The sequence below is a fragment of the Orcinus orca genome, chromosome 2, assembly GCF_937001465.1.
Source record: "Orcinus orca chromosome 2, mOrcOrc1.1, whole genome shotgun sequence".
NCBI classification, from domain to species: domain Eukaryota; kingdom Metazoa; phylum Chordata; class Mammalia; order Artiodactyla; family Delphinidae; genus Orcinus; species Orcinus orca.
The window spans coordinates 165,656,422-165,671,211 of record NC_064560.1 but is presented as its reverse complement, the minus strand read 5'-3'; the positions used below and the strand labels follow the sequence as shown (position 1 = coordinate 165,671,211).

Sequence of the window (14,790 nt, the reverse complement as noted above, 5' to 3'; positions counted from 1 at the left end):
AGAAGGAAGAAATTGATCATGAAACATTTTGTGAATAAAAATTATTATTCCAGATTTTATCTGGATAATGTATAGCACTCACTGGATGCAGAGAAAAAGACGACTGTAAGCCATAAGGTTGTACGTAGGAATCTGATAACTTGGTTATGCAGTGGTTCAACACAGAGAGATGACAAACTACACAGGCTTCTTACCTGACCAGTGTCCAGTGGAGATGCCAGATCTGTCTGTGCAGGTCTCACTTACAGGTCTAAACACAGTTTCCCATCCCCCAGTAGCATAGCGCCAATTGTGAGATTCCAAGATGAGTGTTCGCTGGGTGCCATATGCAATCATGAAGCAGTAGACCACATGATGGAGCTGACAGCCATAGCCACAGCCTTTGTTGATATTACACACTAGTTTCTTGGCTTTGCTGCAGTCCTTGGGATTCTGTCAGTAAGGAAGAGAAACATAGGTGAAGATTAGCTGTACTGAGAGGTTAACTTCTCTTTATAGGTGACAAATGTCAAAAATCATATAATAAGCCAGGACTAATCCAGTATATCTTATTAATTAAGCAAGGAATTCAGCTTTAAATTATATTTCAAAGAATCCACTGAAGATTTTATGTGCATACTTACGGAGATGGCAGTGAAAAACACCAGTTACTTTGGAAACATCACTAAACAAACATGAAATTAAGCAGTTACGTTTTAAAAAATATTCTTTCACTTCTCTATCACTCAGAACATGCAAGTATGATCTTCTCTGAACTCAGAGTTGCACACACTGAAATCTTTATAAAAGAAGCAAAATAGTTCGCTTATTCCAGGTGCAGTTCAGCATTGAGATTATTACCTTCACGGATGAAACAAATCATCTTAAAAGAAAAACTATAATTTAACTAATAATGCCAACTATTCCAGAATTCGAGATGTCACCAACAAAATGTACTTCTTCATTATGGAAGTACAGCCACTGAGTAAAAGGATATCTGAGTTCAACAATTAAAAAATATCAGTCATGGGACTTTTTCACAAAACCAATATTGATGATACCAGTAATTTTTAAAATAAAATGTAGAGCATGTTTTATATTGGATGTATTGAGAATGTGCTACGCCAATGTTTAATCAGGAGATCCATTTTTCTATTTACATGTTTTGCTATAAGATGAATAGCAAGTGGTTAAAACATTTAATATTATCTAACAGTGGGTGCCATGGGGTTAAGCAAACGTGAAAAATTCTTTTTTCCCATTCTAAAGTTTCAATTCCACTGTAATTTGTATGGGCTGTTGCTAAATATCCCTAGGCATCTTAGTTCTTCAAATAAAAATTTGTTTTGACAAGGACTCCTTAGCCTGAGAAATTTTTCAAGCTGTTCTGTCTGCAAGGGAAGAGAAAGGATGGGTACCTTCAGGAACAGAATCTTTTCTTCCACATAGCAAGAAGCAAGGTAATCAGTTCTCAATTTATATGAGGCTTTAATAAAGCAGTTGCCAAACCACAAATCTACAACTATTTTCTAGGGATATCATCTGCTCCGTAAAGTAGAGCTCTAGAAACAAAAGCTAGGATGGTAAGGTTATAAAATGATTCTGAAAGAAACGCTGCAAAACGAAAATGCCACACACCGTTACTTTCAGAAGAAGTATCTTTCATACTCAGGCGTGCCACTGCAGGCTGGTCCTTTCAGATCAAAGCAGAACCTATACCATCAAGAGCCTTCTGAAGAGTTAGAGCCCTTATGAACCCAAGAGAGCCCAGATAAAATTCAGCAAGACGTGGTCAATACTGTTTCCTCAATCAAGTACTAGAGTTGCTGAATTCTCTTCACTTGAGACTTTGAACTCATGGCAGGCTCCTAAGGCAATAAAGATGCCCACTCAGGTGCTACAGCCACAGAAGAGTTAAGAAGAACAGAGGGGGTGTGATGTTGGGAAACCAATTTATCATTTACTTTCTTCTAATATTATACAAGGATCTGGGAATAAAGAATATTCAAAGCTTTATTATTAATTCAATAGTTCAGAGAGAAAAGAATATCGACATTTGTCAGATTTTTCATGAACTGTAAGAAATACAGCACTTTGAATATCTCTAAAATTCATATGAATGAAAATGTCCTTCATATATTTTTCAATAAACATTTCCTTTTACAGCTGCTTTTAGATGTACAGAATTATTGCAGAGTTAGTACAGAGATCCCATATACCTCACAACCAGTTTCCCATATTATTATATCTTATATTAGTCTTCACATTTTTTAAAGGAAAAAAGAGTAAAGGAACATAATAACTGAAACAGATGAACTTTAAGTTTTCAAACTGTAGATTTTTTACTTAAAAGAAGACATGAAAAAAAATACATCTACTGTGTTTCTTAAGAGTTTAATTAGAACCCAGTGTTTCGAGCACAAGAACTGAGGCCTAAGAGAAAGAAGAGGGTAATTTATGATATGAAGCGTAATTCAAGAGTCTTAATGTGTCTCAAAGTAAGCTGAAGAGAGAATATATTAAATCTTTCTGTTATGTATTGATAACACAGAGAAAGGGAAAAAAAATCTATTATGTATGGTTCTGGAATGAGAAAGGTCTACATATACAAGGTAACCAATGGAAGAGTCTAAGGCAGGAAGTGATAAGAGAAAATGAATGGCTGTTTGGAATGATAACAGTTAAACAAAACACTGAAAAAGCTCAGCGCCACAGCCCGATTTCTCACTGAAATAATAGTTAAAAGTCTGCAAAATTCAAAGGATCTTGCTCATAAAAGATTCAGAAATAGGAGAGAGACAGCGAGAAACAGAAAAAGTATATGTGTTTCTAACACAAGATTAGGCTCATCAGAACAAAGATCTAGAAAAAACAAGCAGATATATAAAAGGTAAACAAAGCAACAACTCAGATGGATAGGGATTTACTCTGATGGAAAGGAACCTTACAGAAAACCCCTTATCTGACCTAAGTTTTTGTTATCCGCCACTGTTATGAAGTAGCAACAAGTAAGAGATTTATGGGAGTCTATAAAAGGGAAACAGAGCCATTGTTATACATACATGCATGCATATATATAATCCTCAAATTTCTTACCAAATAGACTTTGTCAATTACCACTGATCCTGGTTTTATACTTTTCTGTTGATGTCTGCAAAAAGCTTGAAGGTTTGTCTCATCCATAAGCAATAATATAGAGAAGGGCCTCATTACTAAAAGAAGCTTTACTTTGATCATGTTATCACTTTAACAGGGTAGCTATTTCTGATGATAAAATCTGTTTTTCATTTGCTTCTTGTGCGCCTAATCACTCTCTTGTATATTTCTCTACCAGTAACGCCAAAATGCAGGCAGATAGTTTTGTTCTATGTTATATTGCTTTATCTCTTTCCCCTCCCTCCCGTCTTATGGTACTCCCTCCACTCATCTCTCTCTCTCTCTCAGACACACACACACACACACACTTGAAATATGATACACTCCAAGCAGATTTAGGCTCACTAGGAAGCACTTCTTATTCGTGAGTGGGAGATGGGGAAATACAGATTGAAAATGCTACCCTGTAAGTCCCCTGGGAGAGCGTCCTACTTCTCCGTCCTTCTGCCTTGAGTATCACTCACTGATCAAGTATAGGCGAACGTTTGTTCATTTAATAAATATTTATTAAGCACTTAACTTATACAAGGAAACTTGGGAGATGACAATCCAATAGAATAAGAAATTATATACGTAAATAACTACAATAGACAATTTAAATGTTTTAAGACCATGGTAAACAAGGAATTAAGGAATGGAAGAGGAAAAAAAAGTCACTTTCAGCTGGACTGGAAAGGGCTATGAATAAAACTGCATTTAAAATAAATCTTTAAGATATAATTTATCGTGTTTATGAAACGCTAAGTAAATGTACTTTTTCCATTATTCAATGGAGGCCTATATTGCAAAGAATAATTGTGAAGGGCAAGGTAAAATTACTTTATAAACTCTGCATATTATATTTATAACGTAGGATTTTTGTATACAGGGCCTTCTTAAAGTCAGACTCATCAATAGGCACATGCATTCTTGCTTCTTTCGATGATGATGTTATTTAAGTTTTAGAATAGGAGGCAAATTTGTCAAAATTACTTAAGACAACGTGTTCTAGTTGAAGAACTGCAGAGGTTTAAGATACAATTTTTTTTCTAATTCAAGCTCTGTTATGAATTCAATTGTGTGATTCTGCTTCAATTTGGTAATTTACAATTGAGATAAAAATTACCTCCCTCCATAACCTCTTCCTGCTCACCCATCCTTCCATCTCAGAGACACTATGAGGCTAAAATACATGCTATATGCTCAAAACTAATTCAAACATACTTCTCATTTATCCTCATAATCTCAAGAGACATTACTTCACACTGGATAAATGAACTACTTTTTTGCATTTAGTGCTACAAGGTGGCCCAATCACGGGCCCTTGTAAGCTAACAATGTTATGTAACATTTTTACAGTTATAATTCTGCAGCAAAGCTGTCACCATAGGACATATAAGAAACAAGGACTTAAGATAAAATGGGGTTCTTCTGTATTCAGTTTCCTTTTGTTCAGCTCTTTAAAAAAATTTTAACACTATCTGAGGCATTTCTTATGATGCTGTTAGTTTCCAAGAATGACCCTATCTCAACAAAACTGAAAACTATACTTGCTCTCACTGTCCTATAAGTCAACATTGGGAAGTATATTTAAATCAATATTCCTCTAACTAACACAGTATATTAAAGGAAGCAGCAGCTCTTAAACCTAAATGATTACTAATTCGCTAAAGGCACCATCAAAATGCTAAAATATCTATTTTACTTTGGTTACAAATATGAAAATAGTCTCTCTTGGATATATTTCAAATAAGGAAGCCAGTTTAATTTCTACTTTGCTAAAAAAGAATAATTTGGAATCAACTAGTAAACCACAAGCATTATTATATTACTTAGGCACTGCTAGGATTTAGAGGTTTCTACTTACTTCACTTAGTAAATTAGTAGTAATTGTGAATTAATGATATAATATTACAAAATATAGTACTGATTCCATGCCTTTTAAATTAAATCACAGATAAAGCCTTTTGCCAGGACTATCTAGATTTTCCATACAAATTAAAGCCTCTTCAGAGGAAAATTTTCCAGCCGCAATGTAATTTCCCTCACTTATCTGCCCAGTTACTACAGACCAAAACACTGCAGAAAAAGCCTAAATCAACAACAAATAGAAAGCATTTAGTCAATATAAACTGGATATAATATCTCCAGGCGTCTCTTTCAAAGAAAAAATGCTCAATAACAATTAGTTCAGAAGAACTGCATGTACAGAGACAAAGGTGATGTCAAATCCATTGTCACAAAAATACACTAATTGGTGGCAAGCCAAAATTTAGAATTCAGGTCTTTTAATCCATCGCCCAGTGCTCTTATCCGCCCCCCCGCCCCCACGATGTCTTCAATACAAGATGCAGCAAGAAACACAGGCTCAGAGCACTTACCTGGTCATTGTTTCCCCAGATTTATGGATGTATCCTTGACAAATAAAAACTGATTATATTTAAGGTGTACGGCATGATGTTTAAAAATACGTAAACACTGAAATGATCACCACCATCGAGCTAATTAACATATCTATCACCTCACACAGTTACGATTTATTTTTTGGTGGGGAGAACAGTTAAGATCAACTCTCTTAGCAAATTTCAAGTATACAATACAGTATTAATAACAACAGTCACCATGCTGCACATTAGTTCTCTAGAACTTATTCAACCCACATAACTGAACCTTCGTACCATTTGATCAACATCTCCCCCTTTCCCCCACCTTCCTGACCCTGATAACTACTGTTCTGCTCTCTGCTTTTATAAATTTTTTAGATTGCACATATAAGTGAGATCATGCAGTATTTGTCTTTTTTGTGTCTTATTTCATGTACCATAATGTCCTCCAGGCTCATCCATGTTGTTGTAAATAGCAGGATTTTCTCTTTTGTTATGGCCGAATAACATTCCATTGCTGTTTGTACACACACACACACACACACACACAGATTTTCTTTATCCATTCATCCACTGATAGAACCATAAGTTGTTTCCATATCTTGGCTATACTGAATAATGCTGCAATGAACATGCGGGTGCAGATATCTCTTTGAGATACTGATTTCATCTCCTTCAGATAACATACTCAAAAGTGGGATTGCTGGAATCATATGGTAGTTCTATTTTTAATTTTTTGAGGAACCTCTATATTGTTTTCCATAATGGCCATACCAATTTACATTTCCACCAACAGGAATGGGGACAAAGGTTTCCCTTTTTCCACATCCTCCACAACACTTATTATCTTTTGCCTTTTTTGATAATAGCCATTCTAACAATTATAAGGTGATATGTCTCTTTGTAGTTTTGATTTGCATTTCCCTAATGATTAGTGATGTTGAGCACCTATGCATATACTTGTTGACCCTCTGTATGTCTTTTGAGAAATGTCAGTTTAGGTTTTCAGCCTATAATATGATCAGGTTATTTGGTTTTTTGCTATTGAGTTGAATTCCTTACACATTTTGGATGTTAACCCCTTACCAGACATCTAGTTTACAAATATTTTCTCCCATTCCATAGATTGCCTTTTGATTTTGTTGTTTCGTTTGCTGTACAGAAGCTTTTCAGTTTGATCTACTTCCACTTGTTGATTTTTTTTTTTTTTTTTTTTGCGGTACACGGGCCTCTCACTGTTGTGACCTCTTCCCTTGCGGAGCACAGGCTCCGGACATGCAGGCTCAGCAGCCATGGCTCACGGGCCCAGCCACTCTGCAGCATGTGGGATCTTCCCAGACCGGGGCACGAACCCGCGTCCCCTGCATCGGCAGGTGGACTCCCAACCACTGTGCCACTAGGGAAGCCCCCACTTGTTGATTTTTTATTGTTGTTGCTTGTGCTTTTGGTGTCATATTTTAAAAAATCAAATGTCAAGGAGCCTTCCCCCTTTGTTTTCTTCTAGTAGTTTTAGAGTTTTAGGTCTTACATTTAAGGATTAAGAATCAGAACCCTGGGGATCCTTCCAGCTCCTCTCTAATAACATTCCTTCTATAGGGAGGAGTTAAACCACAGATAGTTCCAATTTCCGATAAATAAAGGTCACTAAAGGAATGAGCCAGGTAAGTTAAATTTTATTCTGCTCTTTGTCTGCTCTAATCATAAGACTAAACAGTTTTTAATTTGCTTGTTTAAAAAGATTTGCAACATCTAGCTTTAAAAAGATTTGCAACATCTAGCTTCTCAATAATGAGGAAAAGATTCATTAATAGTGTGGTGAAAGCACTTCATTGTATTGGAAACAATTTGATTTTATTTCTCTAAAATTATTTTCAAAACCAAAGCAGAATATGTAATGAAGCAAACAAAAGAACTGAAGTACTACACAGTGGTAATTAAAATAAAGACTCTGGGCATAGTTAACCATGAAAGAGAAAGTTAAAAAGCATTCTCATTTTTAAAAGCCAAGACCGGAAATCACTGTCTCTTAACATATTAAACAAGAATATTTTCATAGCAAAGTTAAAGGTAGTTTCAGAGGGGTGCTTTCCACCCCTCTGGCAGAGAACAATCTGTTTTAAGTAGTAAGAACAACACAATAGCTGACCCACAAGTAGGCCACCCAGTGCTTCAGGAGATCAATTTCCCTGGGGTATTTCATAAAACTTCAAGAGTATAAACTTAATGGAGAAAAGATATCAAGATACATAGTTTACAGGCTATTATCCTGACGGATTGAAGCAAAAGGTAGATAGTTATTACACAGTTATAGAAGAGGCAAGCATCTTCTTGGTAAGTAAAGCCAATTAATTGGCTTACTTCAAATGCATTTTTTAAACTTCTGCTCTTTGCCTAGAAGTCTCTACTGAATGTCTGGAAGCCATTTTTTAAAAGATAGAAATCCTATAGATCCAGTTGAAAGCATGTGGGGAATTTCTTCTACTAATGGTCTTTGAGACAGTATTCTGTCATCTCTGGGTGTTCCAGGTAGTCTCCAAAAAACCTCTATCTCAGGTTCAAGTACATCAGAGCAACCTTGGTAATACTGTCTGCTTCCATAATGGCCACAAAGGGAAGGCAGACAAAGAATGAGATGCATCCAAGTTTAATTCTCTCACTCAAAATCTAATGTAAACACAACTCCCTCCAAGGCTAGAGAAGAAAAGTTAAGTTACCTGAGGAGCCAGATTCTGCCAATCCTACATAAATGCATAGAAGATCTATCTCCTCAAGCACCTTCAACAGTTCTTCCTAAGTTTATAGCCTGATTCCCAGGTCTCAGAACCAGCTGAACTGGTCAGGTTGAAAATAGCATGCTTACAAAATTAAGGTTGAATTCCAGAAAGGCCCTCCACCCACCATCATTTTTTTACTTAACAGGATTCATGGGGTTCTCTCCTCAAAATCAAAATACAGGCATGCTATGGCAGGCAGACACTCTCTTAAAAAAACAAAGAGGGAGAGAGGAAAAGCGGGGAGGAAGTAGTAGTATGGGAAAGAGGGAGGAGGAAAGGAGAAGAAGGGAGGGAAAGCCAGAAGAGAGAAGAGAGAAGAGAGAGAGGAAAGAGGGAAGAGGGAAGAGGAGGAGGGGGTGGGGGTGGGCAGCGGAAGAACAGGGGAGAAGGCGAAAGAAGGAGAAGAGTAAAAGCAAGCTCCAGAATGGTTAACTCTGCCTTATACAGGATTCAAAAATAAAGTAGATAGCAGACACAGAAGAGAAACACTGGCTGGAACTTTGTTCTTGTGCAAGGCTGCTGCAGGTGCTTTGTTTTTTGTCTTAAATAAAAGTCAAAATAACTTACACGGTTTTGCCAGCTCTTCCATTCTGCAAAATGTCATTCTTCAAGGTAGAAATGGTACTGATAGCACTTGTCTACTCACTGGCTTTTAAATCAAACCATCAACAATAATTAACCCAGATGTCAAATCTTGCTACTTTTTCTCCTGGAGAGAGGCTTTGCTCCACTTCTCCATGCAGCTAGCCATGCACTGAGAATCCACTATTAGCAGAGCAGAAATTTCTTTGGAATCCCTGGTTATTATTATTTCGATTTAAAAAACCCAACCTGTTAAGATCACTTTTCTCACTGCCTCAGTTTAACACTGCTCTAACCAATTCATGTTATTTTCTTTACTTTTGAAAATCTTAGACTCTGCATTTTTTTGCTGTTTATTTGTAAATAACTTAAGACCCTTAATAAATGGCAAAAACAGTAGAGCTACGGTGTACCTTTCACACAGCTTTCCCCAATGAGAACATCTTACTTAACCACAGTACATTATCAACATCAGGAAATAGACATTACACAACATTATTAACTATAATATAGACCTTATTTGGATTCACCAGGTTTTATATGCACTCATTTTTTTTTTGGTATAGTACTATCAAAACATGTAGAGACTCATGTAACCATTACCATAATCAGGATATAAACTGCTGCATCAAAACAAAGAAATTCTCATACACCATCCCCTTTAGAGTCACACCCTTCCCCAAACCTTAATCCCAGGGAACCAGTGATCTCTGTTCTCCAGAACCAATGATCTCTTTTATCACTTGGCATAATGCTCTTAAGATCCATCCAAGTTACTGTGTGTATCAATAGTGCATTCCTTCTTATTGCTGGGTAGTATTCTGCTATGTGGAAGTACCACAGTTAATTCACCCATTGAAGGACATTTGGGTTGTTTTCAGGTTTTGATTATTACAAATTAAGTTGTCATGTACGTGAGTGTACAGATTTTTGTGTGGACATGAGCTTTCATTTCTCTAGGATGAGAATACAGCAGTATAACTGCTGAATCACACGGTAAGGACATGTTTAACTTTATAGCAAACTGCCAAACTATTTCCCAGAATGGCTGCACCATTTTATATTCCCATGAAGAATCTATGAGAGAGCTGGTTGCTCAGCATTACTTTAGCCATTCTGATAGGTGTGTAGTGGTATCTCATTATGTTTTTAAGTTGCATTCCCCTAATAGTTTATGATTTTGAACATCTTTTCGTGTGCTTATTTGTTATCCGTATTTACCCTTTGGTAAAGTTGTCTATTCAAAACTTTTACCCATTTTTTGACTGGATTGTTTCTTACTGTTGAGATTAGAGAGTTCTTAATACATTCTGGATACAGGACCTTTCTTGGATGTGTGATTTGCAAAGACTTTCTCCCAGCCAATGGCCTGTCTTTTCATCTTCTTTAACAGGGTAACATTCTCAGATCAAAAGTTTTTAATTTTGATAAAAGTCCAATTTACTTTTTTTTCTTTTATGAACCATTCTTTTGGTGTCACATTTCAGAACTTTTAGCCTAAGTCACAAAGATTTATTCCAAAGATTTTCTTTATAGTTTTACATATAGAAAGCTTTATAGTTTTACATGTCACATTTATTTTATCTGTCAGATTTGCTATCCATTTTGAGTTAAATTTTAAGTAAAGTGTGAGGTTTAGGTCAGGGTTCATTTTTTGCTTCTGAGATGTCCAATGATTCCAACATCATGTATTGAAAAGACTATGCTTCCTCCATTGGATTGCTTTTGTACCTCTCTTAAAAATCAATTGCCCACTCATAGGGATATACTCAAAAGAACTGAAAACTGATACTCAAACAAATACATGTAGAGGCATATCATAGCAGTGCTCAAATAGCAAAAGGCAGAAACAGCTCAAATGTCCATCAGTGAATGAATGGACAAATATTGGTATACCCATACAATGGAATGTTATTCAGCCATAAAAAGGAATGAAGTACTAACACAAGCTACAACATGTATGAAACTTGAAAATATTATGCCAAGTGAAAGAAGCCAGACAGAAAAGGTCACATGTTGTATGATTCCATTTACATGAAATATTCAGAATAGGAAAATCATAGAGAATGCATTTTAGTGGTTTCCAGGGGCTGGGGGAAGGGGAAAATGGGGGAATGGAGAACCAATGCTTAATGGGTATGGAGTTTTCTTTTGAGCTGATGAAATATTTGGGGACTGGATAGAGGCAGCGCTTGCATAACCTTGTGAATGCACTGAGTGCCACTGAATTGTTCACTTTAAGATGGTTAATGTGATGTTATGTAAATTTCACCTCAATGGAAAAAAAGGAAGTTAGCGTGCCTATGTGGGTTTATTTTAGACTCTGTTCTGTTCCACTGATCTAAATGTCTAACCTTCCTCCAACACCATACACTATCTTGATTATGTTAGCTCTACTTGTAAGTCTTAAAGGTAGAAAGTGTGATTCCTCTAACTTTATTCTTCTTTCTCAAAATTGCTTTACTTATTTTAGTTATTTTGCCTTTCTATTTAAATTTTGAAATCAATTTGTCTATACATACAAGAAGAAAAAGACTTGCTAGAGTTCTGATGGGAACTGTGCTAAGCCTATGGATCAAATTGGGAAGAACTGGCAGCTTTGCTACGCTTAGTCTTCCAACCCATGAACACAATATGTCCACTCATTCATTTAGGTCTTCCTTCATCAGCATTACACAAGTATTTTAAGTATTGCTTTTTCATTTTTACGAATAAGTGTAAATGGCATGATGGCATAAAATTTTGGTTTCTAATTGTTTCTTGCTGAGATGTAGAAGTATGATTAATTTTTGTGTGCTGACCATATATCCTGTGACTTTGCTAAATTCACTTAAATGTTCTAGGAGTTTTTTGTTTGTTTGTTTGTTTGTTTTGCGGTACACGGGCCTCTCACTGTTGTGGCCTCTCCCGTTGCGGAGCACAGGCTCCGGACGCGCAGGCTCAGCGGCCATGGCTCACAGGCCCAGCCGCTCCGCAGCGTGTGGGTCTTCCCGGACCAGGGCACGAACCTGTGTCCCCTGCAGGTGGACTCTCAACCACTGCGCCACCAGGGAAGCCCTAAGAGTTTTATTATCGTGTGGTTGTTGTTTTTTGGTAGATTATTTGGGACTTTTCTATGCAGACAATCATGTCATTTGCAAATACAGACAATTTTCTTTCTTCCTAGTATGTATGCCGTTTATTTCTTTGTCTTGCCTTACTGCCCTGCACAGAACTTCCATTACTATGTTGAACAGGCGTGGTAAGAGCAGACACCCTTGCCTCATTCCCAATTTTAGGGGAAAAGCCTATGGAAATAGTCTCTCACCATTAAGTGTGATATTACCTGTAGGTTGTTACCTGAAGATGCTTTTTTAACAGATTGAAGAATGTCCTTTCTATTCCTAGTCTGCAGAGTGTTTCATCATGAATGGATGTTGGATTCTGTCAACATTTTTTAATCATATGTCAACATATTTTTTATCATTTTAATATATATATATATATCATGACCGAGTAGGGTTATTCCAGAAAAGCAAAACTGGCTAAGTATTCAAAATTCATTCAATGTAATCACGTTAACAGTTTAAAGAAGAACTACATGATCACACCAATTAATAAAGAAAAAGCATTTGACAAAATCCAACACCTATTCCTGCTTTCCTGTGCATGATCTGAACTGCATTTAGTATTAAATTTTGGTTCGGCTATAGTGTTTTATTTTTTTGTAAGTACATGCCGTCACAGAGTATTTTAAATGGCTGCTCTGGGGGTTACAATTTATATACACACAGTTTATTACAATTTATTCATACCAACATTTTACTGTTTCAAGTGGAATGTAGAAACCTTGCTATAACTTTCAGGTCTGTTTACTCTCTCCCCTTTTGTCTTAAAAATTACCTTTATATCTCAGGGAAAACTGAGAATGAAAAAAAATTACACTGAAAACTATATCAGACAATATTATAAATTTTGCTTTTTACCATCCATCCATTTAAAAAACTTAAGGGGAGGAAACTAGTCAGTTACCCTGTATCTACTCTTTCATTTGTACTTTTTTCATTCCTGATAGCCCATGTTTCCTTCTGTCATCACTTTCTGTCTGAAGAATTTCCTTTTTTACAGCAAGTCTGCTGGCAAAAAACTCTCTTAGTTTTCCTTCCTCTGAAAATGTCTTAATTTCATCTCATATTTTCACTGGACGAAGAATTCTGGGTTGATAGTTCTTTACTTTTGGCACTTTAAATATGTCTTACTACTTCTTTCTGGCCTCCATGTTTTCTGATTCAGATGCATTGCAGGTAATGAACTGCTTTGCTCTGGCTGCTTTAAAGAATTTTTTCTTTGTCTTTAGTTTTCAGCAAATTACTTATAAAGTGTCTGGGAATGGATTACTTTGGGTTTTTCCCTTTAGGAGTTTGCTCAACTTGATGAATATGTTGGTTTGCCAGATTTAGGAAGTTTTCAACCACTTCGTCCATCCTTCACTCTTAATTCTCTCTGAGACTCCAAAGATACAAACATAAAAAAAAAAAAATTGTTATTGCCCCACAGATCCCTGAGGCCCTGTTTACTTTTTAAAAAATCTTTATTCTCTCTGTTGCTGGAGTGGATAATTTCCATTGATCTAACGTCAAGTGCAGTGATTCTTTCTTCTGTTATAGCTATTCTACTATGAGTCAGTTTTTTTCACTGAGGTTATTATATTTTCTCAGTTCTAAAATTCCTATTTGGTTTTTCCATGTATCATCTATTTCTTTACTGAGGCTTTCTACTTTTTTACTTGTTTCAAGTCTGTAATTGCTTATTGGAGCATTTTCATTATTATAGCTTCTTTAAAATCCTTGTCAGGTTGTTCCAACATCTGTGCCATCTCAGTGTGGTGTCTGCTGATTATCCTTTGTCATTTGAATTATGATTTTCCTGGCTCTTGGTATGATGATGAATATTATCATATTATCATAATATTATCATACTCTGCTTTCTATTTAAATTATCTATGTTAGTAGGCAGTCAAACTGTTTGGACTCCTACCTCACGTTTATGAGCTGTGGCTCAAATGTCAATTTAATTGTTAATGGCTTTTCAGTGCTCTTTTGTTCTGTTCCACTTGTGGACTACCCAGAGGCCAGTCTGAAGCCTGGGTGGTATATCATACCTAAGTTCAGTTCTCAAACCTTTTTCTATATTGATTCTGATAGGTTTCATGCATGGGATATTCAGAGGTCTGCCCAGGGTTTCAAACATAGATTCTAAAAGTCCCTTTATCTAGCTCCCTCCTCTTCACAACCCTCCCTCTACTCTAGCGGAGGGAAATGGGAACTGCCTCATTACTGCAGTGTGGCGATGGTGAACAAGGCTTTGCCCGAAGTCTCTGCAGTTGTAACACCAGTTGGGAGAGGTAGGGGCAGGGCAGGTATGGAGGACATGGCTATCTGCTCATCCTCTACAACTGTGACACCTGAGGGGAGAAGTGGTGAAACATTTTTCATTATGCTCACTTGTGATAGGGTAGATATAATAAAAATGGGGCTTTTTCCAGCTCCATCCACTGATATTTCTAGTTTGGAGGATTCTCCAGCACCCCCACCCAGAATATACAGGAGGCAAAACAAACAAGCAAACAAACAAAACACAAGAAAATCACTGTGTATAGGATTTTTTTTTCAGTTGCAATTAACAGGAAGAATAGGGTATAATGTATTTACTATATCTTATCCAGAAACAGAAGCCTGTATTTTAAGGCCAAGATATTCTCAAACATTTAATGCATATTTAACTTATATCTATAATGCTACTTACTTATTGGCAAACAGATGACTTTGTGTTTCCAGAGGCATTTGATCGTATAAGTTCCTTTTAAAAATGGTAAGCTGGGGCTTCTCTGGTGGCGCAGTGGTTAAGAATCTGCCTGCCAGTGCAGGAGACACGGGTTCGAGCCCTGGTCTGGGAAG

At 36.5% G+C, this 14,790-nt stretch overlaps 1 protein-coding gene across 11 annotated transcripts in view; it reads right to left on the bottom strand.

Moving 5' to 3' along the window:
* FUT8 (fucosyltransferase 8) overlaps positions 1–14,790 on the bottom strand; it is a 319,157-nt gene that overhangs the window by 57,692 nt on the left and 246,675 nt on the right. For all 11 annotated transcript variants that reach the window (XM_033427753.2, XM_033427559.2, XM_033427422.2 and 8 more), the window contains one exon: positions 195–432. In XM_033427753.2, the coding sequence (XP_033283644.1) occupies positions 195–432 (238 nt within the window). The remainder of the gene's footprint in view (positions 1–194; positions 433–14,790) is intronic.